The 26,972-nt window shown below is 50.9% G+C and overlaps 1 protein-coding gene across 2 annotated transcripts; it reads left to right on the forward strand.

Moving 5' to 3' along the window:
• The first annotated feature begins 34 nt into the window (after positions 1-34).
• Positions 35-15,994, forward strand: POFUT2 (protein O-fucosyltransferase 2). Of its 2 annotated transcripts, XM_066259192.1 has the most exons (9): positions 35-194; positions 1,350-1,600; positions 3,977-4,121; positions 4,781-4,891; positions 6,941-7,007; positions 9,711-9,836; positions 10,790-10,970; positions 11,221-11,344; positions 14,592-15,994. In XM_066259192.1, exons 1-9 carry the CDS (start codon positions 64-66, stop codon positions 14,743-14,745), a joined length of 1,290 nt encoding a protein of 429 aa, XP_066115289.1. In that variant the 5' UTR covers positions 35-63; the 3' UTR covers positions 14,746-15,994. The 2 variants fall into 2 exon arrangements, with proteins under 2 accessions (XP_066115289.1, XP_066115290.1); XM_066259193.1 differs by lacking the exon at positions 4,781-4,891.
• The last annotated feature ends 10,978 nt before the right edge of the window (positions 15,995-26,972 follow it).

The raw sequence follows: 26,972 nt of genomic DNA on the forward strand, positions 1-26,972 counted from the left end.
GTCCAGCGGGAGGCACTTCCGGGGCGGGCCGTGATGGCCGGAAGTGCGTGGCCACCCGGGGCCATGGCGGCGCTCGGCGTCGTTTACCTGCTGCTCGGGGCGGCATCCTGGCCGTCAGCCTGGGCCTCTGGCGAGGAGTTCTGGCCCGGCCAGTCGGCGGCCGACATCCTGTCGGGGGCGGCGTCTCGCAGACGGTAAACGCACGTCCGTGCGATCGGCGGCACGCCTTGGGCGCCAGGGGCTGCGGGGCGATGGGGGCGGGCCTGGTGGGCCAGTGGGCAGGGGCGGGGCAGGTGGGCGCGGCCCGGGAGACCCCAGGAAGGGCTCGGTTCCTGTCTGCGGATCTGGAGCCTCAGAATCAGACATTCGAATGGGCTGAAGTCTTGTTTATGTGCACGGAGTCTTTCAGTCTCCATCCAGATGTTGGTATTCAAATCTCGGGCAAAAGAAAATCGTCAGCCTGTTTATCTTGGTACAAAACAGACCCTGTATGGGGTAGGGTGAGGGGGTGCAGAGATGATAGACGGGTCCTTCCTCTGGGTGTTTGCAGGCCCCAGCCTTGGATCACACACAGCTTTATCTGTAGTAATGGAAGTTGTGGGAAAAAACAATATGTAGAGAGGGGAGGAGTGAGGATGGCTTTGACTATAGCAGACACTGAGGAGGAGCAGAGCCTGGTTCTTTATAGCAGCAGTTCTCATAATGTGTCCGGGAACTCCTGATGTGTCATACCATTTTCGTAGTAATACCAGATGGTATTTGCCCTTTTCACTGTCTTTCTCCCACTACGTGGTTTTTTCTGGAGGTCACCTGATATCATAACACATTGAATGCAGAATCCAGCTATCTCCACACCAAAAGAGATTTGCAAAAATTACGAACATGGCCACTTTTCTCACCAATTATTTTTGTTTTGAAAAATATACTTACTTTTCATTTAAAAATGTGGATAATGATAACATATGGTTTATTGTTATTATGAAGGAACTTTCAACACAGGAATTACTTATAGATTTAACCCACATAAATAACAGCTTTTTGGAGTCCTCAGTTATTGTAAAGAGTGCAAAGTGGGCTGTAGACCAAAAAGTGTGAGAACCACTGGAGGACTGATTTCTCACGGTTGGTCACTGAGACTGCTGGGCTTCATTGTGTATTATTGCTGGGTGTTAAACAGATGCTGCCCCTACTTGTGGGCTCTGTAAGTCATTGGTCAGATGGAAGTGGGTAGGCAGCTGCCTCACATACTTTACAGAGTAGAAGCCATCACTGTGTATCACGGGTATGTCTGGGTTTTCTGTCCAGAAGCCTCTGTGCTGAAGCTCCACTGTCCTGCTCCTACCTGCCAGGTATCTTCTGTATGACGTAAACCCCCCGGAGGGTTTCAACCTCCGCAGAGATGTCTACATCCGCATCGCCTCCCTCCTGAAGACCCTGCTGAATACTGAGGAGTGGGTTCTGGTGCTGCCCCCATGGGGCCGCCTCTACCACTGGCAGAGCCCCGACATTCACCAGGTCCGGATTCCCTGGTCTGACTTTTTTGATCTTCCAAGTCTCAATAGAAACATCCCTGTAATTGAATACGAGCAGTTCATTGCAGGTGAGGTGGTGGTTCTGCTGTGGACAGCAGGCCAGGCCAAGAGCTGGGCCAGCAGGCTATCTCACTGGGCCTGTTGTCATAGCCTTTGCTTTATGGAGGGGTCCTGCATCCTTACATTTCCCACCCTACTAGTGATCTTGGTTTTGCCTTAATTTTTCTAGGGAAGTAGATCTGAAGTATATGAGCTCTGTGCCCTTTCTCTCGACAACCGTGGCAGCTTGGTGAGTCAGGGAGTGCAGTTAGAGCTGCCATCAGAAGGCTGCTGTCACGGAGGCCAGGGCTGGCCTAGCAGGGCTCAGCCCCTTGTGCAGAAGGGGCCATTTTACCTGAAGGAAAACACCACATGTGTGTGGCACTGACTGTGTTAGGACTAGTGCAGTGCTGCTGAAAACTTGTAATGATGTACTGTTTCATGTAGTTCTGCTTAACCTTCCCTTTTTATTTTTTTAGAGAAAAGAGTTGAAGATTTTCTTAGAATAAAGGTATTTAAAGCTTTCTGTTCCTCTGTTTGGAAGACATACACTTAAAAAGTCAGTGATACTTCTGCTTTCCTAGAGAGGCCTAGAAGAGCCTTCACCGTCTTTAAGCCACTGATACACTATAACATTTATTGATGAGTCACATCTCTAAGCTGCTGATACTCTATAACCGTCTCTAAGCCATTGATACTCTGTAACCTTGGTTGAGTTCCTACCCTACAAGGACCAGACAGCTTAGAATTAGTGCTCACACTAAGGATGGTGGCTTGCACATCTTCAAGTTCTGTTCTTACTGTACCTTAGACCCTGTCACTTTGAAATGTTTCTGTGTCAGAGTCAGCCCTGTGGACCCTGCAGGCCTGGAATGCTATAGGGAGTATCTTCTCAGAAGAGGCAAACTCTCAGATTGTACAAGCATTTTAGGAACTCTTTCTCTCCCAACCAAAGATGAGATGTAGCTGAGTGTTTGGTCCTCCTTGACTTAGTCTGGGAAGCAGTCTGTCTTTTGCCTGAACCTGAGTTACAGAGCCTCCCAGAGAACCTGACCCTTACCTTCCTGGGGGTTGGGGGGTGGGTTTCCTGACAGGTGGGTACAGGGACGGGTCTGAGCCTTCGCCATTTGAGATTGTGCTTACTGGGAACTGTGGGTGTGTGGGGATGGGAGATGGGTATCCTCTCTACTGCTCTCCAGGCCCCATTGCTGGAGCTGGAGCCACCAGGGGGAAGGAGGACAGAGTGCCCTGGGTGACGTGTATGGAGGCAGGGAAAATGGCTTTGCCTTGGACATGTCTGACTAGATAACTCTGCTCTGCTGGTTCCTTCCCTACAAAGGGAACAGGCATGGGTGCCAGTCCTAGGATGGGTGAGTGCAGCAAGGCCACACATTAGCCTTTCAGTGTTTCTTCACTGTCCCCTCACTGTGAGAGGAGCCCTGAGAGCTCTCTCTGGCATTAGGTGCCACTGCCATGCAGATGTTAGTGTCCAAGTGAGAGTGAACGTCTGGAAGAGACCAGAATTTCACTTTCTGTGGCTCTCTGGTCATTGGGCTTTTCATTCCATCTTTGAACAAATCTTTGACCACAGATGTGGCTGACAAATTCTAGGTATGGGTAGGAGCAGTGGGTAAGAGGGCCAGCCTTGGGCTCCTGCCTACCTGGAGCTCCGTGGGGAAGGGGGAGCAGGAAATAAAGAATATAAATAAGTCATTGAAACGTGCAGTGTTTGAGATGGTGACAAGTGCACAGAGAAGGCAAAAGTGGGGAGAGAGTTCGTAGTGTTAGAGGGACAGTAGCCATGTCCTGGAATGCATCCGAGGGAGGTGTTATTTAAATGGCTTCACAGGGGTCAAGTACAGGCCTCGTGGGGGTTGATCCAGGTGGGGATGGCCAGTCAGAGGCCCCGGGGCAGGAGCACGCAGATGCACCAGAGGCTGACAGGGAAGCCCGCCTGAGGAGGAGCCCTGGAGAGTTGGACGAGAGTGTGAGTGGGGCCCATGCTGGCATAAGGCCTGGCCCTGCCTCAGGAGAAGTGGGGGTACAGCCGTAACGAGAAGAGTGTCAAGGGCCAACCCAGATGCTGTGGAGAGGTCAGGGTGATGAGGAGCCCTTGGGAGCAGTCAATGCCTGGATAAGCTCCACCCCCCCCCCACGCTAACGCACTCACCCTTTAGGAGCCTGTGCCCTGAGGTCATTTGTTCAGCACTAGCTCTTTTTTGTAAGCTTCAGTCCTTGGAAAGGAGGTGGCCTTACATCAGACCCCCGGTGGGGGTCGCGACCCACAGGTTGAGAACCGCTGCCTTACATAAAGTGATAATTTTCTGTCTATATTGATGGCAGTTGGATACAGGCCATGTGTGTGCTTTGGTTACTGCTTACTGTCAGTTCTTGGTCTCTTCCAGAGTCTGGTGGGCCCTTCATTGACCAGGTTTACGTCCTGCAAAGTTATGCTGAAGGGTGGAAGGAGGGGACCTGGGAAGAGAAGATTGATGACCGGCCCTGCATCGATCCGTTGCTGTACTCACAGGACAAGCACGAGTACTACAGGTGCAGCTGGCAAGCCCGCCTCGTGCCCTGTGATATGGAGTGAGGCATCCCCCAGCATCTGGGACAGCACGTGTGACCCTATGACCACACTCCTCATTGGCCAGCGGTTGCTACGTCCTAAAGGGGAGGTCTCTTTTCACCTCCTTGTCCCATTACAGATTCCTCAGGCCATTTAAAAATACTCGACTGAGACGTGTTTACCTTTCTGCACTGTTTATGCGTTTGACCAGGTCCTGGAAACGGTGCTCTTGTCACCCCAATCGTAAGGTGCCATCAGAAGACCTCCCTGTGGAAGGGCTGTTACCTCAGTGGCTCTAACAACTTGAGTTACACAGAAGCTCATTAGAGGAGCATTGGTTGAGGCTCTGTTACCGTCACAACTCTGGCACTGAAGCAGGAAGGGTCATTTTATCAGCTTCCCTGCGGACTGCCTCTGTTCTCCCATCTCTATACTGTCCTTGTTCCTTTACTGGTCTCAAGTCAGATGGAATTTATGGTTCCTTTAAAAATTCTCACAAGAACATCACTACCTCTATTCATGACCAGTAAGCTTTCACTAAGAAATACTGAATTGATCATGGTGGAGGTGTATGCATGTGTATTCAGATCTTACTGCCTGTGAAAAACTAAACTAAAGTCCCACGGTCCTTCTTTTCCAGAGGATGGTTTTGGGGTTATGAAGAAACTAGAGGTTTGAATGTTTCCTGTCTGTCTGTGCAAGGGTCGGCTTCTATCATTGCACCTGTGCTTTTGAGGAACACGTCAGCACGGTATGTGCCTGCACCATCTGCTCAGTGATGGACCAGTGAGGAAGGGTATGTGTGTGTATGTGTGTGCACAGGTGAATGTGCAGATGTGGGCAAGGACAGAGCCCGAAGATAGGGCCAGGAGGGTTTTGAAATGACCCGGTGGGACGCCAGGTGCTGGGGCAGCACGAAGGCCAAGCATGAGGGCAAAGCAGTGAAGCTTTCAGAAGAACACAGCCTCGAGGCTGCGGGGTATGGAGAGGTTTCTTAAACAGGATGTGAAAAGCACTAATCAAAAAAGAAAAGATTGGTAAATTCAGTCACGTTAAAATTAAGAATATCTGTTCATCAGAAGTTACCATTAAAAAGTGGAAAGATAACACTTTTCAAAGTGTGCGTTGGAGGCAGTTGGCTACCTCTAAGTTTTTGCGGTTACAAATAGGAAACCTTTTTGCCTAGAGGTGGGGGAGTAAAAATAGAGGCTCAGCCCCAGAGTAGAAGTGGCTGGACCACGGGGTGTGCGCTCCCTGCACAGCACCATTGGGGCGCATCCTCACACAGCCACCGGGGCAGAGGTGCGGTCTGTGCAGCTGATAAATGACAAGTGGATCCCTAGTCTGTTTCTGTGATTTCAGAGTGGAAAGCTCTTCTTTAAAGCTCTATCTATAAAGCACCCTTTTAAATCTTGCCAATTTTTATCTCTGCAGGTTTTCATTTTTACATATTCACATTTTTTGGTCTGTTTTAATGGCTTCTGGGCTTTTTTATTCTAACTTTTACCATCTCAATATTCTTAAAAATCTTTCATGGTCTGCTTTTACAGTCTTTGTTTTTAACTTTGACCACTGAAGACTTGTTCTGTTTGAGGGAAAGCTTCCGATCATCTGACCCATCTCCTCACACAGTCTTCTCTCCATGGTTGTCCTGTCTCCTGGCTTGCTAGTCCCAGGTGGATGTGGGCTTGTTTCTGGAGGTTCCTTCTGAATGTCCTGATGCGTTAATGGTTTGGTTATCTCATAAAGCACAGCCTCTCTCGGCCCTCACTCTGCAGGGAAGGAGTTGAGCAGTCCTGAGGAAGGTGCTAGCATAAGGAGTACCCAGCCCTGGCTGGTTGGCTAGCGGTAGAGCGTCGGCCTAGCGTGCGGAGGACCCGGGTTCGATTCCCGGCCAGGGCACATAGGAGAAGCGCCCATTTGCTTCTCCACCCCTCCGCCGCGCTTTCCTCACTGTCTCTCTCTTCCCCTCCCGCAGCCAAGGCTCCATTGGAGCAAAGATGGCCCAGGCGCTGGGCATGGCTCTGTGGCCTCTGCCTCAGGCGCTAGAGTGGCTCTGGTCGCAATATGGCGACGCCCAGGATGGGCAGAGCATCGCCCCCTGGGGGGCAGAGCACCGCCCCTGGTGGGCGTGCCGGGTGGATCCCGGTGGGGCGCATGCGGGAGTCTGTCTGACTGTCTCTCCCTGTTTCCAGCTTCAGAAAAATGAAAAAAAAAAAAAAAAGGAGTACCCAGCCCTGGTTTTATTGAAGCCACTTTTTAAAGATGGGAGTCAGTACTGAGTTTTATGCCTTTGTAGGATCCATCATTATGTGGCTTTGTCCTTCACCTACTGATGTGTGGAGTTAGTAACAGATTTTCTAATATGGAACCGTCTTTCATTTCTGGTGTGAACTCCATTTGTCATGTGTGTTATTTCTTCAGTATACTGCTGGTTTCTGTTTGCTAATTCTATTTTATTTGTTTTGGGGGGGTGGGTTTTTTGTTTTATTTTGTTGGGGTTTTTTTTGCATCATAGTTACAAGTGGGCTTGCTAACACCCGGTTTAGAGGCTAGGATAGGAGAGACCATGAATGCTTAGAATCACTTAGAAATTCAGAAAAACCTCAGAAGCATGGTGTAGAGAGTCAGCAGTAACTTGCCCACGTGCACCCTGGTGACCCAAAAGGTTAGCGCCCCCTCAGAATTTGTCCCTGCTGGCTCCTGGTCCAGGGCTGCCACTCTAATTATGCACTCTGGAGTATATGAAGGTAATAATTTTTAAAGTTAAACTCTTTCTTTTCCTGTTGTTCAAAAATAGGTCCGTGATGCTGGACAGAGCTGAGAACCTCCTTCATGACCACTACGGAGGGAAGGAGTACTGGGACGTGAGTGCCGTCTGGGGGCGTCTTTCTAAGTTTGCTTATATCATTTTAATTTGTTTAGCTTCTGAAAATCTAAGACCTTTGATAACTCTTATTTGCAAGCTTGCTGACCATAGGCTCTGAGCAGTGTTGGGTGTGGGTGTAGTTGGGAATGCTCCCACCACACTAGGGGCCCCAGGGTGAGGGCTTGGTGTGTTGGGTGTCTCGGCACTGGTCCAGAGTGATGGCAGCCCCTGCCCCTCCCTGCCTGCAGCAGCCTGTCATTCCCGCTGCTGCCTTCAGGAACTGGGTTCAGGGCTCTCTTTGCTCACCTCTCCAGCCTTGAGAGGCAGGGTATTCTGCCATGAGGGTTCCCTCTCTGCTTCAGTGGGGCAGGCTGGCCCTGGTGACTTGATGCCATGGTCGTCGTGAATGAACGATAGCAGAGTTCAGAGAGCAGCTTCTCTCCTGGTATCAGCATTTCGCTGACACGATGACATGTTCATTAGGTGACGGCTTGTTCATTGGGCCTCTGCTTTGAAAAAAGGCACAGTCCTTGCTGATATGGTCAGAGGCCTGAAGCATGTCCTGACAAAAGCAAGTAGGCTTGAGTAGGGAGGCCTGAAGTGAAAACAAACAGTGCCAGCCAGTTAGGGGCCTGGCCTGTGGGGCTGTGCTGGGCAAGGTGCAGCTTTTCCTGCAGGAGCTGCCGCAGGCCCAGAAGGGTTGTTGGCAGCAGGGAACACAGGGACACTGTAGAGGCACCTGCCCTGCTGGATCAGACCTGCCCCGCTCGGCTCCAGGGCCCCGGGAGAAAAACCGATTTTTGGAAGATGTGTTGTTTTGGTGCTGAAGAAAAAGAAATGTTTTTTTTGGTTTGTTTGTTTGTTTTTTGTATTTTTCTTAAGTTGGAAATGGGGAGGCAGTCAGACTCCCGCATGCGCCTGACCGGGATCCACCCGGCACGCCCACCAGGGGGCGACACTCCGTCCATCTGGGGCGTCACTCGCGGCAATCAGAGCCATTCTAGCGCCTGGGGTAGAGGCCACAGAGCCATCCCCAGTGCCCGGGCCAACTCTGCTCACAGAGGCCACAGAGCTATCCCCAGTGCCCGGGCCAGCTCTGCTCCAGTGGAGCCTCGGCTGCGGGAGGGGAAGAGAGAGACAGAGAGGAAGGAGAGGGGGAGGGGTGGAGAAGCAGATGGGCGCCTCTCCTATGTGCCCTGGCCGGGAATCGAACCCGGGACTCCCGCACGCCAGGCCGACGCTCTACCACTGAGCCAACCAGCCAGGGCCGAAAAAGTAATGTTTTTAGGTAAATTCCAGCTGTCTGAAAGAAAAAGAACACACTGAGCTCACCTCCAAGGCAGATGTTTTCTGTTCCCACCTATGGGATTTGGTGCCCTCTATCTGGTCAGCTCCCAGAGGCCCCGTGTAAGGACAGTTTCTGGGAGCCTCTGTGCTCTGGTGCCCCCTGGCCACTGTGGCCGTGCCCTTGGGGGGCCCGCCAGCAGCATGAGTTTCCACACAATTGGCTTGATTTTTGTCATCTTAATGGATTTCTAACTTTGTTAGTTGAGCTATAGGTTTGTGATTTATGGCAGCTAATTTCTGTAAAAGAAAAACAGTATTTTCTATTTAAAAAGTGTGGTTTGTGGCCTGTTACTTGTACACCTGGTTTACGCGATAAGAGGTAGTGCCCATGTTCAGTGGTCCCCTACCTTTTTTGGGCCACAGACTGGTTTAATGTCAGAAAATATTTTCACGGACTGGCCTTTGGGGTGGGACGGATAACTGTATCACGTGACCGAGACAAGCATCAAGAGTGAGTCTTAGACGGTTGTAACAGAGGGAATCTGGTCATTTTTTAAAAATAAAACATCGTTCAGGCTTAAATATAAATAAAACGGAAATAATGTAAGTTATTTATTCTTTTTCTGCGGACCGATACCAAGTGGCCCATGGACCAGTACCGGTCCACGGCCTGGGGGTTGGGACCATTGCCCATGTTGCTTCTTACCTGTAAAGTAACTGGCTTGTCCTTGTCCTGGGGACGCCCACATCCTGTCGCTGTGGCTCAGGAGCCTGAGGAAATGGGAGTTATATCCCCTCTGTAGCCACTGACCTCCTCTGCTCTGAGTCTGGCCTGTGCTGGGTCGTGGGTCCTCTTGTAGGCAGGCTAGGCTGGGCAGAAGACCCAGATCAGACCCTTGCTCCCTTGATACATAACCCAGGCATCTCCTGGGTGGGCTGTTTCAGAAGCATGAAGTGCCACTGTCATCACTGTCAACCTGACAGTTCTATCTCTCTCTAACCCTTTAAGATCCCCCTTGAATACATCGCCATAGTGCCAGCCACCCTGAGTCAGAGCTTGGCTCCCCAGGTCAAGCGGACCCTCAGGAGAGGGGAGAGGTCATGGGTGTTGGCCTGCAGAACCTCTGCTCCATGATAACGTCCTTACATGTGCACTCCTCGCTGACAGACTAGCTGCTAGCTGATGACTTGTCACTGCTAGGTGGCCCCCGTGACTGAGAAAGGATGTGTGCAAGGCTGGCCCCTACCAGTACTAGTTGCTTATCCTTGGCATTTCTGTCAGATATTTGGGCTGTCCTCCAGATTTGGTGGGGCTCCAGAGGCTTATTGCAGGGGTCGGGATGGGACTGAGCTGGGCATCCACCTGGTGGGCAGATGGAGTGGGTGCTCAGCTGCACTGTCTCTGCTCCCCCAGACACGGCGGAGCATGGTGTTTGCCAAGCACTTGCGGGCTGTGGGCGACGAGTTCAGAAGCAAATATCTTAATTCCACGAACGAGGCTGACAGGATCCCCTACGAGGAGGACTGGACCAAGATGAAGGTAGTTTCTATCTCTTTTTAATTAGAGGAAGGCTAGTTATCTCTTTAGATGCATAATAACAAACCCCTTAATTTATAGCAGATGGAGGGACGTGATTGTCACCTTCAGTGTCACCTCTCTTAACACTATCCATATTCATTACTTACCATGGATGCTACCGAACACGTGCCCGCACACACACAGAGTCCTGGTGCAAACTCAGGGAAACAGCTGGGACAGTGTCTCTTAGTGAAATGGAATGGGAATTCCGCAGCTCAGAGGGTCACTCTTAGAGTAAAAGCAAGTGATAGATTTGCAAGCAGGAAGTAAAAGATGACCAGTTACGTTCAGTGTTTTCTTCTTTACAGTGCAGGAGCAGTTCAAGAAAACAGGAGGATTCACTCACAGCACCCAAAAGCACCATTTACCCTTTTGCTCTAACATCATTTCTTTAAAAAATTTTTTTCTGAAAGGTTGGGTTTTCCTATAATTTAATTTTAACAAATATGTGGAATTTTCAAATTGATGTAGATTTTAAGCATTTTCAGGATAATGTAGTTGTTTGAATGATCTCCTTTTAGTGTGGTTTTTAACAGCAAATTATTTCATGGAGAGGAACACCATCTCCCCTGTTTGCACCTTATGGGACAGTTGGCTGTTTTCAGGTGGATTGGCACTGTTCCAGCTCTGATTAGTAGGTATGTGGATAGTCTTTACTGGAAAAATACAGTATTAAGTGGAAGGTTTTTATCTTTTATCCCATTTGTATTTTTTTTTCCAGTGTTTCATTTACTTTTATTTTTTTACATTTAGATCAAAGGGTATGGTAATTAGTCACTCTACGGCTTTAGAACAACATGCAGGACACTGAGTGTGGAACACTCGTCCCCTCTGCCTCTGTCTTGAGTGCCAGCACCTGGATGCTGACACAGATGATAGATCCATCTCATCATGTCCTGGTCCTCCTCTGCCAGGTCAAGCTGGGCTCCTCGCTGGGTGGTCCATACCTCGGTGTCCACCTGAGAAGGAAAGACTTCATCTGGGGCCACAGGGAAGACGTGCCTAGTCTGGACGGAGCTGTGAAGAAGATACGCAGCCTCATGAAGACCCACGGGCTGGACAAAGTGTTTGTGGCCACGGATGCCATCAGAACAGGCAGGCAGCTCTGGCTTCTGTGCCTCCTTCTGCCCTCGTTGTGTTCGGGGCAGAGTTGGGTGTGCATATTGATTGACCCTCAGCTGTGATACTAAGAGAGTAATCCTTAATTTTATGGTTTTGTCCTCGTTACCTCTTTAGCCAGTTCCTGAAGAATTAATGGGTCACAGAGATGCATGCCATCCTGATAGGCAGATGCCTGTTGGCACCTGCAGATCCCCGTTTAATGACCTCTCCTTTTAATTTGCAGAATATGAGGAGCTGAAAAAACTGTTGCCTGAGATGGTGAGGTTTGAGCCCACGTGGGAGGAACTGGAGCTCTACAAAGATGGAGGCGTGGCTATTATCGACCAGTGGGTCTGCTCACATGCCAGGTGCTCAGGGTTCGGGGCATGTCTGGTTGTGTTTCATGAGGTTCACGAGGCTTGAGTACCTGGTAGTCAAAACAGACAGTTCTGTGTACCTGTTGCTCACTGCCCAGCCATCTCTCCACTGTTAATAAATCCCTTGTAACGTTTCGTTTCGCTCAGTGGTCTTTAGGCTGTCAGTTATCCATTTCATTCCTTTAGTCCCTGGTGTAGTGTCATCATTGCTTCACCCAAAATCTCTCCTCCATCTAATGTTGTCAAAGGAGGGCGAGTGTGGGGCCGTGAGGATCCTAGAGCTTCATTCTCCAATCCTACCCCACTTGCCTGCCCAGAGCAGTCCCCTGTCCATCCCTGAAGAGGAATGTGCACAGGGCATCCTGAGAGGCTGAGAGCACAGGTCCTCTCATCCTTTTCATGGGACTGTCCTTGTGGGAGGCAGCCTGCCCAAGAGAGTGGGGCCGGGGTCTCCTGTGGTTCCTCTAAGGCAGTGATTTTCAACCTTTTTTGAGCCACGGCACTTTTTTTTTTAATTATTTTTATTTATTTATTCATTTTAGAGGAGAGAGATAGAGAAAAAGAGAGAGAGAGAGAGAGAGAAGGGGGAGGAGCAGGAAGCTTCAACTCCCATATGTGCCTTAACCGGGCAAGCCCAGGGTTTTGAACCGGCGACCTCAGCATTCCAGGTCGAGGCCTTATCCACTGCGCACGGCACATTTTTTACATTTACAAAATCCTGGGGCACACCACCTACCAAAATGACACAAAATGACACTCTAACACAGTACATATTATACATATAGTTAATAATATAGTTTCTAAATGTATTTATACTCACTTAGTGTGAAACCTGGGCCTGTTTCAATGAACACAAAAGGGATATCCTGGCAGGAATGGTAGAAAGACACACACGAAGCTCTTCCTCAACAGTTCTCAGTCTCTCTCTGTTTTTAGTTTTTATCGCAATCAAGCTTGAGAAGCTCAGCTCACATAGATATGTGGTTGAAAACGGGAGCAATGTCAAAATAGCTTTGTTGGCCAGAATGGGGAACTCCTTGGCAACAGATAACCAAAAAACTGTCCAAAGGAAGATCAGCAAACTTTAACTTTAAAGTTAGATAACATTGTGATGCATTGTATATCACCCTCTGCGGGGGCCTCTTTTAAAAAGAAAAAGGTCAGCCCTGGCCGGTTGGCTCAGCGGTAGAGCGTCGGCCTAGCGTGCGGAGGACCCGGGTTCGATTCCCGGCCAGGGCACACAGGAGAAGCGCCCATTTGCTTCTCCACCCCTCCGCCACGCTTTCCTCTCTGTCTCTCTCTTCCCCTCCCGCAGCCAAGGCTCCATTGGAGCAAAGATGACCCGGGCGCTGGGGATGGCTCTGTGGCCTCTACCTCAGGCGCTAGAGTGGCTCTGGTCGCAACATGGCGACGCCCAGGATGGGCAGAGCATCGCCCCCTGGTGGGCAGAGCGTCCGCCCCTGGTGGGCGTGCCGGGTGGATTCCGGTCGGGCGCATGCGGGAGTCTGTCTGACTGTCTCTCCCCGTTTCCAGCTTCAGGAAAAAAAAAAAAAAAAGAAAAAGGTCAAATATCTATATAACCATCAAGATAGACATAACCAGCTGAGGCTGAGGCTTCATCTAGTGGTGACAACATTTACCTCCAGTCCTGACCAGGATTAGAAAGGGACCATGGGGAGGAGTAGCAGCTTCAACTACTCGCCGCGGCCACACAATGACAAGTGTGCGGCAGCCCGAGCGGGGACCTTCCTGGGTGTGGATGAGAGGCGGCCTACTATTGGTTCATCGCTAGTGATCGGGATGAATCCTAGAAGGTGATTGGTCAGTGAGCATTCCCTGTGCCTCCACTCTTCCTGTCGCTGAGAGCTGGAGGGATTGTGAGGGGAATGTTTATGTTCAGATGGAGGCGGCTGGTGGCAGGCCGGATAAATAGCTTCCGGGGGCCGTATGTGGCATGCGGGCCGTAGTTCGGGGACCCATGTTTAATTTCCCCACGGCACACCTGACCATGTCTCACGGCACACTGGTTGAAAAACACTGCTTGGCCCTGGCCAGTTGGCTCAGCGGTAGAGCATCAGCCTGGCGTGCGGGGGACCCGGGTTCAATTCCCGGCCAGGGCACATAGGAGAAGCGCCCATTTGCTTCTCCACCCCTCCCCCTCTCCTTCCTCTCTGTCTCTCTCTTCCCCTCCCGCAGCCAAGGCTCCATTGGAGCAAAGATGGCCTGGGCACTGGGGATGGCTCCTTGACCTCTGCCCCAGACGCTAGAGTAGCTCTGGTCGCGGCAGAACGACCCCCCGGAGGGGCAGAGCATCGCCCCTGGTGGGCGTGCCGGGTGGATCCCGGTCGGGCACATGCGGGAGTCTGTCTGACTGTCTCTCCCCATTTCCAGCTTCAGGAAAAATAAAAAATTAAAAAAAATAAAAAGGAAAACACTGCTCTAAGGACTCCTGCCCATTGTGCTGAGAAGAGGTCAGAAGGAACACTTCAAGTAAAATAGAAAATACGAGTGAAGTAGCTTATATTTTTCATCTTTCTTGGGATTCTCAGACCCCTTGGTGGATGGATGTGTGTGTTTGGTATTAATGGGTCGACATGTGCATCTGTCCTTGTGTGTGCTGGGCACTGTAGGAAAGGCCCAGGGGATGCCCTCCTCCAGGGTGAGGGGTTCTTTTCCTCCTCTGAACAGGCAGGGTTAGGAGCTGGCTCAGCCTCAGCAGGGGTGGAGGTGGGTCGGGGCTGAGAGACTTAGCCTGCACCACCCCCACCTCAAGCTTTTGAGCCAGAGCCTGACAGCTTTGTCCCCTCAGCCCCCAGAGTTCTGTGGAGGCTTTGAGGTTAGTGATTCTGCCTTCCATAGACCCAAACCTGGTGGACGTCTTGGGGGCAGACTTCTGGTGTGTTTCTTCCAAGACCACCATCCTGGAGGTGATTGCTTCTACCACCTGGCCTGGCTTATGGTCCTGAGCCCTTGCCTCTCGGAGCCAGAATCTAGCTGGTGTCTCCAGTTTGACCTCATGCGGGGCTGTCTCCTGAGCACCTTAGATTCTCAGCCAGGCCCCACCCGCTTGGCCTTTGGGCTCCTCCAGTTTCTGCTCCATCCTGCTAGCCCAGGCCACTTGGCTGTCGTGACAGCACAGGGACCCTGGGGTCCAGAGGCTGGGTAGGCACCTGGGAGTGTTTGAGCATGTGACCTGCTTATTCTTGGTGGCTCAGTGACCTCTGCTGTTGCTTTCTAGGTTCTTCATCGGCACCTCTGTCTCCACGTTCTCCTTTCGGATTCATGAGGAGAGAGAGATCCTGGGGTTAGACCCCAAGACTACGTACAACCGCTTCTGTGGAGATCAGGAGAAGGTGTGCGAGCAGCCCACACACTGGAAGATTGTGTACTGACCTGGGCCTTGGGGGCTGTGCCCTGCACCTGCTTTACAAGCAGTGGACTTGTGGGCTTCCCCCAATGACACATATCACTGTGTGGTTGCTCCTGCCCCCAGCCGGCCGCTAGACACACAGACCTGTCATGTCTCTGGGTCTTGGGCCCAGAGGAGGCCACACACGTGGGTACAACCCATGGCCACATGAGCCACAGCGTGAGCGACACTGCCCCCGGGGCTGCACCCATTCTTGGTATCTCCTTCAGCTATTGCCGCCTGTGGAGAGGCACTGTCCCTTCCTGGGGACTCTGGTTGTGTCTTCTGTCAGGATCTGAAACCACATCTTAGCCACCAGCAAGGCCCATGGTGTGGTTTCCTTGGGCCCGGTCTGGAGGGCGCTCCCCAGCAAGTCGAGGGCAGGTGGGATGCATGAGCAGCCCCTATCCCAAGGGCTGCCGCAGAGCTGGCTCTGCCCTTGGACATGGTGCGATTTGGGTCTGTGGGTCAGTAATTATAGCTCCTGTGTTGGCCACCAAAGCAGTGCCCTAGTTCTGCCCTTTCACTCTGAGCAAGACCTCGTGCGAGTTGGAGGGAAGGTGAAGCGCTGCTTGTCAGGCTTAGGTTGGTGGGGCCTGTGCGGTGGTTGCCGGCCTCCCTGCAGCAGGTGCCGAGATGTTCCACGCTGGTCTTCAGTGCCTTGGCTTGTTCACGTGAAACTGGTCCATCCTCAGAACAGCATCTAGCTGGCTGTCACTGCGTTTGTGACTATCACTGCAATGTGCATGGGGTGGGGTGCTTGTCTGAAGCCCCTGGCACTGCTCCCTCATGGGCAGGGTGCAGCTGGGCAGGACTGGCAGGCAAGCTGCTGTCATGGGCTTGGCCCTTCTCCAGAAGCCCTTTTGAGGCCTTGGCACTGCTGCACTTGGGGGCATGCCGCTGGGCATGTGGGTCTGTGTGGAGTGCTGCCATGGGCCACCCATCTCCTCTGCCTGGGAACCCTGACTTCAGGAACACCAGTGAACACAGCCACAGATGGTGAGCATGGGCACACGGACACTTCTGCTGAGCCTGGCGGCCGAGGACAGGGCAGGGTCAAGGCCCACGGCCCCAGGTTTTCCATCTCCTTCCCAAGCTTCTAAATTCTACCCTGAACACATGCTGGGGGTCTAGGGCTGTCACAGCTGTGCAGGGTGAAATGATGAAATATTTATTCTATTTCCATTTGTACATTCAAATATTAATAAAATACATTTTCTAGAAAGCTGGAATCCTAGAAATTGTACCTTTTCCTCACCCCTTTTTCTCCCCAGTCCGCACCTTGCAACAGCTTCCCCTCTGGGCGTCCTGTCCACACACCCTCACCCAGGTCCTGAGTACCAAGTGGCCGCACACTGGACCAGCAGGGGATAGACCTCTGGAAGCCTGAGAGCAAGCATTCTGACGTGGGGACACAGGAAACGAAACAACTGAGAATATGGGCTATTGTGACGGAAACCTGCTGAAGGAAGGAAAGGGAGGCAGCAATCACCATCCTCTAGGTGTCAAGGAGGTTAGGCACGAAGGACATCTATGTCTGCAGAGCCAGGACAGAGTGATGGCAGAGGCCCCTGCTCCGATGGGGGGCGGGGTGTTTTAGAGCTCCAAGAGGTTGAATGAGGTAGGTCTTGATGCACCTGTGCCTTGAGGCCTGAATGACAAGACTGCTGTGCCTGGGTCTGGTGGAGGGCGTTGGAGGAGAAAAAGCAGCTGAGCATGGGCACTGAAGGGGCACACCTGGCGGCTCAAGCAGCAGAAAGCAGGTCCCAGCGACCCAACAGGGTGGTTTGGGAGTGCAGTGTGGGACAGGGATACTGGAGCCCCAAGGTCACAGAGCCCTAGGGCAACAGAAAGGGACAGGAAGGTCACCAGAGCCCCTGCAGTGCCCAGGCCAGTATGGGCCCCGGTGAGATATTTGGCAGGTTGAGCCAAATACCTTTGCTAAAGACTGCAGGAGGGGAAGTCTGACCTATAGTGGTGCAGTGGATAAAGCATCAACCTGGAGCTGACCTGGAATGCTGGGGTCACCGGTTTGAAACACTGGGCTTGCCTGGTCAAGGCACATATGGGAGTTGATGCTTCCTGCTCCTTCCTTCTTTCTCTCTCTCTCTTTCTCTCTCTCTCTCTCCCCCTGCCTCCCTCCTCTCTAAAATAAGTAAAATCTAAAACACAAACAAAAAAGACTGTAGGATGGGAGGGTGAAGAGGCTCAGATGCTTCTGGGTCAGACAGTGGGTGGTTTCCTGAACCAGAAGTGTCTGGGAGGAGAAGAGCTGTGGGACCACAGAGTCTCCAGCCACAGCCCCTGGGTCAACCCCTTCTGGGGGATGTCAAGGCCATGACTCACTTCGTAGGAAGGGCCTTCCCAAAGGGGTGGAGCCCTTGCCAGCTCTTTTGTGGTCCCCTCAGCAACACCTCCTCCAGCTGATAAACCCACTAATCATCCATGTTTAACCTTTTCCATTTAATCTTTTAAAAACAAAGGGGGGAGGGGAGGGGAGTGCGGACTTTTGGACTTTGGGGGACTTATCTCCTCTGCCAGCGTCGGAGTGGAGTGACAGTGTGGGAGAAGGTCACAGACACAGGCCTGCGCTAGAGGGGTTTAATGTTCTAATTATTTCATGACCTCGAAGGAAGGCAGCAGCTCTAATGAGAGGGGCCTGACCTCAGAGATGAATGTCCCCTCCACTCAGGTGCACCACCCTCCTGCCCTCCCCCTTCTCTCTCTGTAATGAAACCCAGTCCTTGTTCAGGGAGGCGGTGACACAGCCAATTAACTCTGCACGCACTGTCACCAGTGATGAAAGAAACCCCAGCACTCAGTCGTCCTTTGCAACCAAGCAGGGAGGTAACGACTGAAATTCATGGCTGTGGACCCCACGTGTTGACGCTGCTGATGTTTTGTGCTGAGCTCAGGAAAGTGAGGAGGCCTCCTCTGTGCAGACACAGCATGGGGGTGGGAGCTCCCATCCAAGTGTGGCCCCCTGAGGCCTCTGGAAGTCCCTGGGCAACCGATTTCAGTGAAAGAACCAGACACTGAGCTACTCCCCAAGTGAACACACTCTGGCAGGATGGAGCCCCTGGCCCTCGAGATGCCCAAAAGGAGGCAAGACAGCCACTTAGCCGAGGCTGCGGGTAGCAGTGTCTGGGCTGTCTCCAGCAATGGGTTCTCTTGTTCTGGACACTCAGCTCTTTTCAAATGTGTCAGTCAAGGGAACAGAAACCTGTCCAAGATGCTTAGTAGTCAATGAGCACACACAACTCCCATCACTCAGAAGGCCAGAGGGGAACCACTTTCAGGCATAGCTGAATCTAGGGGCATGAGCAGCATGGCTGGGATCTGGTCCATGCTCATCCTCTACCCTGCTGTCTCCTGGTAACCCATTCTTGGAAAGCCCTCGCATCATGGTGACAAGATGGGCACCCCAGCATCTCTGTATCCCATCTCTAAGTTCAACAGATGAGAGTGACACCTTCTGGATCAATAGCAGGAATTGGTTATACCTGACCCCAAACATATCCTGGGCAATTGTGGATCAACCTGACCCCATGTGTGGGTAGACTCCCTCCCAGGCCAGGCAGGAGAGCAGGGAAGTGGAGTTCCCCCACCTGAGTAGGTGAGCTCTGCACCTCAGGACTTGGTACTCAGTCCTATGCTCACTTGTGGGGTCCCAGTCACATGTCCATGCCCCTGCCCCCCTCCCCCCCCCACCCTACCCCCCACGCACATTCATCCAGCTCTAAACAGACTGGAGAATCTTTAGGCCAGAGGTCATCCTTACACCTATTTCCTACCTTCAAGATCAATTAAGGTGGGAAACATCCAGGTTTCAGCACACTCTATGTTGACTGGGAGCAATTTAAGACAGTTTTGCGTCCCAAGTACTTTATGGCGTTTGACACTCAAGAGAAATGGGACAGCCCGTGGAGTGCAGATTACCAGCAGAAAGGGGGCTGGTTCACTTACTGCTGCTTTAAAGGACCAATGATCCCCAAGACCATCGAGACATTTACCCCTCCACCTGGAAACTCACTCCTGGAACCCCCTCAGGGTCCGCGGAGCAGGAACCCATCGCACCAGCTGGTCACTGCCTCTCCTTGCTCCTCTTCGTGTGCACGTTATTTCCTTTGCTTTCTTGTTTAAGAAAACAGAGGCTCTGAGAGCTAAAATCAGGTAAGTAATTCGTGTGCCTAGGTGAGCAAGCTTATGTGGTCTGATTCTGGAGCCCACGGAAGCCACCTGAGGTTAGAGCATGTGGTCAGGTGCGAGTCCAGTGCTTGACGGGCCCGTGTATGCAATTAGTCTGCAGTTACAGATGGTGCAGCAGACAGAGCGGGAGGAGGCAGGACAGCCTGAGTAAGTTCCAACCAGGATCTCAATGTATCCAGACTGAGCCGATTAGAGGAAAAATGCAGACACCTGTGAATAATAATGGGAAGAAAACTGACTTATTGGGATAATAAGGGCTCAGGTGAGCCTTTCCTTCTTATTTCTGACAGTGTGTTACAATATGAGCAGTGCAGGAAGTGACATAAAGAAAGAAAATGGTACCTTCCTGTGCATCAGAACAGGCCTTCCTGCAGCTGGAGCCCCACCCATACCGTGGACAAACTGGCTTTGGGCCCCTTCACTCCATGGCTGGGTTTCCTTGTGCAGTGCACAACCTGCTTACCTGTACCCAGCAGCCCTGCAGGAAGAGCAGGTGGAGTTACGGGGTGAGATGAGACCCCCCTGGAGCCTGGCCTTTGCTCCCATGGACCGGTTCATGCACAAGGCCACCAAAGCTGCACTTATGTTCATGCAGTTGTCTAAATCACAGATGATTTAAGACTAGTTTTATTTTTAAGTGCTTTAAGCCCCCAAATAAGAGAAAACAGCAGCTTTCCTGGTTTGTTTGTGACTCAGGTGACACTTTGAAGGGGGGAGGTGGGGTGGATATAGACCTGGGGCAGGAGAGGACTGAGCTACAACCCACAGGGGTTCAATGATTGAGGGGTGGGCTTTGGGCATCTGGCCAGGTCATTGATGTTGAGTGACGCAGGACCTCAGATGATCTGTGACCACTCTGTGGCCCAGCTGGCTGTTATGGTGCAACCGCAACTGAACGGAACCAGAACCCAAACTGATGCAGTCAATTTGGAAACTTTATTCACTGGCCAGTGGTCTGTCCACTGTGCCGGGAAGCAAAGGACAACAATGAGCTCGGGGGGGAGGGGTATATATAGGCAAAACGCACAAGGTTACAGTTACTTCAGCACGTTTGTACAATATCTTTGCAAAAGCACACACTGTTCTAAGATAATAAACCGCCTTCCTGCAATATCTGCAAGGCTGACGCACAAGGAACGCATCCTGCTTCTGCTAGCAAGATTAGATTTGAGCATTTATGCTGAGGCTTGTGAGAATTTTCTACTTTAGCTGTAGCTATAAGCTAAATTGGGTCAGGGGTCCTCCCTAGCATGGGCTGGCTCGCCAGCACACTGGCTTGACTGCAATGAAGGTCACAAGAACTGATCCCTCCCTTCACCCCCTACCCTGCATTCAGTAGAGCCCTTAGGATGGTGGCTCCATGCTTTTGTGGATATTTCTGACCTATGGTCCCTTCTGCTGTCTCCACACTTTATGCATCCCCTGCATTTGAAAATGAGCCAGGTTGGGACTCCCGCTGTTAATAGGGCCTGGCAAGAGTGGTGGGCAGTTCTGCCAAACCAGGTCAGTCTCAAAGACTCTGACCGCTCTGACTGTCCCTCCCTATCTTTATCTTTGTCTCTCTGTCTCTCTGTCTTCTTGTCTTTCCCTCCCCATGCCCCCCCTCCCTTGATGAGCCTGGCTCAGCTGCCTTGCCCTAAGTTGCCCCATGGAGAAGCCCACGTGAAGAGGAATGCCGTCTGGTCACCGGCTTGCAAGGAGCTGAGCCCCTAGCACAACAGCTGTGAGGACCTAGATCCCACCAACGCCCACTGAGAGAGCTAGAACCAGATCCGACCCAGGGACCCTGGCCAACATCACAAAGGCAGGTCCTGATGCCCAGGTCCTGACCCACAGATGCTGGGATGACAAATGTCCTGACCTCTAAATTTTGGGGTAATTTGTTATATAGCAACAGATACCTAACACACTGTGCTCACATTGCTAGACAAGAACAGTGACAAAATGCGTGACACTATGAGCATCCTAGGTGACTGTGCCCCAGGGCACTTCTGGGATCCAGAAGTGATTGCAGAGGCTGCTGCCCCCCATCCCTTCTCTGAGGCTGGTGGTGGGGTATGGGGAGGGGGCACAGGAGGCTGTGGCTGTCGTTCCAGAGTTGCTGCTGGCTGACCAGCATGAGCCCATGTTCTGAGCCAGGTGACCATCCCTGTCCCTCCCCCAAACACAAACAAGGTTCAGGTTCACTGGATTTGACTTGGAGATGAACAGCCTCCTTCCTGTGCAGTGACATCGGCAGCCCTGCAGACCTTGAACACAGAGCACTTCATCTTCCACCCTGAAGCCCAGAACATTCTCGGTGCTCCCCCAGGGGGCAGCAGCGAGTCCCCAGGAGTCTCCAAGAGCCCCTCACTGCCAAACGGACAGATTGATGGAATCAGCCCTGTACCTGGCCAGCCTAGAGCAGTCTGGCTTGCTCATACTGTGCTCTGTCCCCTGTCCTGGGTGGGACAGTGGAAACCACAGCCAGACCCTGAGCCCTAGTTATGGAGCCTGAGGGTGATGCAGAGGCCACTCTCATGGAAAGAATTTGGGCCACCCACGGAGGCATGTGAGAGATTTCATGGCTGGGGGCAGAAGAGGGCCCACCACCCAAAAAGAGGAGGACGAGGGGTCCCCAGTGAGGGCTGGCACAGCATCCCCTGAAAGTCAGCAGATGGCCTGAGGACTCAGTAACCTGGTTCCTACCTCCCAGGGGTGCCAGCGGCCATGCAGTCACAGTCGCTGCTGGCTGCCAGTGCCATCTGTTCCTGAGGCCATCCCATCGCTCCTCGCGGCCACATTAGCTGACTAATGAAGGCTGATGCTGCAAGAAATGGCCTGTGACAAATTAAATCTCTCATTTCTATTAAGAGCCCTTTTTAGGACAAACCAGGGCAGCTTCATGTCCCTCACGGCGGGGCCCTGGGCAGCCACGTATGGCTGTATACACAGCAGACAAGTATGAGAACACCGCAGTGCTGTCAACACGTCCCATGAGGGAGTGTGAGAGAGCACCCCTGACACCCTCACTGCATCTCTAGGAGCAGGCAATGAGCCTGCACCCATCCAGCAGCTGGCATAGCAGGCACCCCTGATGGCTGCTTCCCACAAGCCTGCAAGCAGGCACCAGGTCACCTCACTGAGCCTACTGGTGGCTGGCACACGCTGGACCAGGGGTTCAGGTCTTGGGGGTCCTTCCCATTGACCTCCTGGACTCTCAGCTTCCTGGGGATATCAAGGACCAGCAAGCAAGCACACAAGTGATGCAGTGTCAGTAACATGACAGAAGTCAGAGTCTTCTGGAGGTGGTGGTTTGTAGAACAAGTGATATTTTGCTTCCAGGATGAATGGAGAGTGGGAAGTATGTCCCCAGTGAAGAGATGGCTGTTAGTTGGGGACATGACCCATGCTTGGAGAGAAGAGGGTGTAGCTGGAAAGGATGGCCAGGCCATGTCTATGGTTGGCTGAGAGCACTGACTAGATGGGAAGGGCAGGAGGTGGGAGGGAGCTGTCTATGACAGCCGCTGAAACCTGAAGATGCCCAATAAACAGTCCTGGGGACTCTTTTGGACACAAGCTGAACCTGGGAGAGGTTAAGGGGAACCGTAGAATCCAGAAAGCGCTGAGAAGTGTGAATTAAGCAGGGTGCAGGAGGCCTGGGAATGCTCTGTCTGGCACCTCTGATTCCTGCAGGCCAAGTCCTGGGCTTTACCCAGACAAGAAGCAGAAATCTGGCCTGCGGCCTGTGCAGGCAGGAAGTTAGGACAGAAGTCTCAAGACAGGTGCCCTGGTGTGAGCCAGGCCACTTGAAAGGGATAGGATGTGAGTTCTGCAAGCCTCGCTGTGGGTGGAGGGGTAAAGAAAATAAAGCATCCCTTCCCCCATCAAATTTCTAACCACAAGCCATCCACAGGCAGGTTTAGAGTTTGATGCATGTGCACGCGCGCGCGCGCGCGCGCACACACACACACACACACACACACACTATTCCCAGCAGTGCTTCCAGTCCCAGCTGAAGCACATGCAGACCCTCTGGAGGAATGCATCCTCAATTCTCCAAGAATTCCCACACAGTGAGCCTGAATTCACACCATGAGGTCAGCAGACCTGTGAGGAAGTGGTATGAACGTGCGAGTCAGCAGAAACACCTCGGGCAAATGCACATTCTGCAGATAATTAGAATAATCCTATCAGAATGGAAAGTAAGTAACTTGATTGACATGTTTACAGACATGGAAGAGGGTATTGATGTATGACAAAGGACCAAGATACCATCAGAAAATGAAATATAACTCTAGAAATGAAAAATGATTGAAATTAGAAATGCCAGAGTTAAAGAGCAGATTCAACACACCCACAAAAACCACTGGTGAACTGAATAATGAGTGAGACAATTTTGCTCAGTATGGCACACAGGGAACCAGAGAGAAAATGAAGGAAACCTGAAGGGATATAGAAGAGAGAATGCTTAGGTCTCAGCTCTGCCTTGCGGATGTCCTAGGAGAGGACAGGGAGTGCAGGGCAGGTCATGCTGAAGGAGGTGGTAGCGGCGGGGATTTTGCAGGTGTTGATCCTTGTATTCAGAAAGCCCAATGAAACTCTGAAGCTTAAATCAAAGGAGACCCTGGCAAGTGACCAGGAAACTGCAGGAACACAAAGACAGAAGCAGCCCTACAAGCCCCTGAGAGTTGGGGTGAGTTCTCTAGTGAACCACAGAAACACAGCAACAGGGCACTAGCTGGAGTCGTCACAGCAGGTGGGACATGGGAGTGATGGTGTCAAACCTGGAGACAATGACTGTTAGCCTGAACTGCTGTTACTCTGTCTCAAGAATCAGCTACGGTAAAAAGAAAAATCATGGTCAATTAATGACTAAAGTAACAGACACAAGAGGTGATGTTTGTCCCGCTCAATCGCACACGGGTTTCTTTTCCAAGATCCATAATTTGTCTGTATGGGGGGAAGTGTTTGCAAACATCTGGATGGTCTAAATGTCAGGATTTTTTTCAAACCAACTTGAACACAACCCATTGCCAAATAGTAGTTAATATTATTGTTGTTGTTGTCAGTTTTGCTAACGTGCAACAAAAGCCATGAAGGTGTGTGCGCTTTGACTCGGCGGTCCTGCTGTCAGGGATTCAGCTCAGGAAAACATCTTGACCGGAATGAAGCTATGAACATGTTTGTTGTGGTGTTATCTATGTAAAAAAGGGAGTTGACTGATGGTGGGAGAATGTGTGTGGTAAGTTATGGTACTTACATAGGCAAGTAGGCGACACTAAAAATGTAATACAATTATGAGGCATAGAGACAAGTGCTTGATTTGAAGTAAAATGAAAAGGGAATGTGTCAGAATAGTATGCACCGTCTTTACAATGCGAGTTTGTGTGTGTAATACGTGGGCAAAACTCAAAGACTGTGTGGGTTGTGGAAATGAGCTTATTTTTAGCTTGTCTTCAATATTTCTGGTTTCTTTGTTCAGGAAGCTTAAACAATGCTTTTCCATGATTCCATTGTCATTTGTGGTGACAAGACCATGAGCTAGTTCTCAGCACTGAGTGGGGGCGGCTTGGACCCGTGCACAAAACTGAAAAGCCTCATGCAGTTTGAGGAACAAGGACTCCCCAGGACCATGACCTTGACTTCCATGACCCCATGGGCCCATCTCTAGAGATCTGGGTGGAGAGGTGTCCCTACCCCACCTGGCAACCACCACGACCACCTCCTGCCCACACAGAGCAGAAGAGGACTCAAGAAATGTTGGCCTGAAAAAAAAGCAGGAAGGCAGAAATGCGGCCACCTGCAGCGTCACACAATTAACTCTGCTCCAGAGGGAAATAAGCAGGGCTGCAGCCATCCTGTCCGCCCCATTACCCTCACTATTTGGACTCATTGCACATCCAAAATCCCTTAAATAACAGATTTCCCCGCAACTACTCCACCGCAAGGTTCACTGAGCACTGCAAAGAATTTTCTCTGTTGGCTAACCTGCCAAAAATTCCTGCTCATCAACTGGACAGGATGCCTACCTTATCATGACAGGATGCCTACCCTTGACTTGTCATCTCAAATGCCCCTGCACTGGGGGTCAGCAGATATACAAGGAGCCTGAGGAGGAGCCTAGTTTGCCCCAATTTCAGAATCTCTACCTGCCATCCTCCTTTACACACACACACACACACACACACACACACACACACACACACACACCCCTGAAGGTCATACTGCTTCACCTGGATAAGGTCCTCCCAGGTCAGAGAAGGAGCAACCCTCAGACTACCCTGCCCAAGTTCATGTCCTCTGGAAGCTGGTCCCATGATCAAGTATTACTTCTTCAAGTGATGGGCATTATTGATATAGTGTGTGGGTTCCCTTTCTCCTATTAAAGACGGACCAATGTTTTACAGCATTACTGATTGTATCATGATGAAGAAGTGATTGTGAGCTATGCAGGACTCGAACAGATTCCTGTGACTTTTCATGGGCAGGGAAGGAGGTAGATGAAGGTGTGTGAGGGTGTGCCCGAGGACCCCACTGAGTACTACTGTGGAGGTCTGAGTTTTGTCCTGGAAGAACTAGGGCCAGGGAAAATCTGAAAACCTGAAAAGATGGTGCTGGCCTGGGGACAGGCATCTACCTGATACCAAAGCCTGGCTTCCCCTGTACGGAACATATCCATCAGACCACAGGCTGAGAGCCCCAATGCTTGAAGGGACAGAGCCTGTCACCCTTTCTCTGCCCCATGACCTGCACTCAGACCTTGATGTGACTTTCTCCTGGGCTGCCAGGACCAGGGCTGGGAACGATGGGTGGGAGATTTCAAGAGCAGTAGGGCAAAGGGTTGGGAACATAATCAGTTTATACTGCTTCTAACAATGTGAGGTTTTTGTTATTTATTTGAATTTATTGGGGTGACACTAGTTAACATATTTATACAGGTTTCAGGTGCCCAATCCTACCACACATCTCTGTACACCGTGATGTGTTCACCTCCCATCAGATCTTTGCCCATCACCAGTTACCCCCTCTACACTCTCTTTTACCTTCCCCTCTGCAATCACCACCCTGTCCTCTGTGCCCATGAGCTTTTTTCTTTCTTTTAGTCCTTTTTTGCTCTATCCCCGCACTTCCCTCAACAGTTGCCCCCACACCAAAGCTGTCAGCCTGTTCTCTATGTGTGAGTCCATCTCCACTTTGCTTGTTAGTTTATTTTGTTCATTAGACTTCACATCTGAATAAAATCATATGGTACTTTGTATGGTACTTGCTCTTTCTGTGACTGGCTTATTTCACTCAGCATAATGCTCTTCAGGTCCATCCAGGCTGTCAAAAAAGGCAAGATTTCCTTTTCTTCTTTATGGCTGAGTAGTATTTCATTGTATAAATGTACCATGAATTTTTTATCCACTCACCTACTGATGGGCTGTTTCCAGATCTTAGCTATTGTAAATAATGTTATAATGAACATAGAGGTACAAGTATTCTTTCAAATGAGTATTTCAGAATTCTTCATACATATTCCCAGAAGTGGGATGGCTGGATCAAAACACAATTCCATTTTTAATGTTTTGAGGTAACTCCTTGCTACTTTCTAGTGGCTGTACAAATTCTGCATTCTTATCAACAGTGCACAAAAGTTCCCTTTCTTCACATCCTCGCCAACACTTCTTGTTTGTTGATTTACCGATGACAGCCATTCTGACAGGGAAATGCTTGTAGTTTTTGCCCATTGAGTAGGATGTTGGATGTGGATTTGTTTTAAATGGCCTTTATTACATTGAGATACATTCCCTCTATTCCCCCTTGGCTGAGAGTTAACATAAATGGGTGCTGGAATTTATCAAATGCTTTTTCTGCGTCTATTGATATGATCACGTGGTTTTTCTCCTCATTTTGAAGAAACCACAAGGTTTTTAATTGTCCAGAAAGCTATGACCCTTAACGATGCTGACACCTCAATTCAGCAGGCATGACCTGTTTCCATGATGTCCTTTTCCATCTTTTGTTTTTGGTTCGTTT

Source organism: Saccopteryx bilineata, chromosome 2 (genome assembly GCF_036850765.1).
Source record: "Saccopteryx bilineata isolate mSacBil1 chromosome 2, mSacBil1_pri_phased_curated, whole genome shotgun sequence".
NCBI classification, from domain to species: Eukaryota; Metazoa; Chordata; class Mammalia; order Chiroptera; family Emballonuridae; genus Saccopteryx; species Saccopteryx bilineata.

What these genes read in the sequence shown, in the direction of transcription:
- POFUT2 (XM_066259192.1), top strand. Translation starts at nt 64, where the DNA reads ATGGCGGCGCTCGGCGTCGTTTACCTGCTGCTCGGGGCGGCATCCTGG. An exon ending in GGGGCGGCGTCTCGCAGACG is followed by an intron (nt 195 to 1,349) that starts GTAAACGCACGT and finishes CCTACCTGCCAG; the next exon opens with GTATCTTCTGTATGACGTAA. An exon ending in TGGGTCTGCTCACATGCCAG is followed by an intron (nt 11,345 to 14,591) that starts GTGCTCAGGGTT and finishes GTTGCTTTCTAG; the next exon opens with GTTCTTCATCGGCACCTCTG.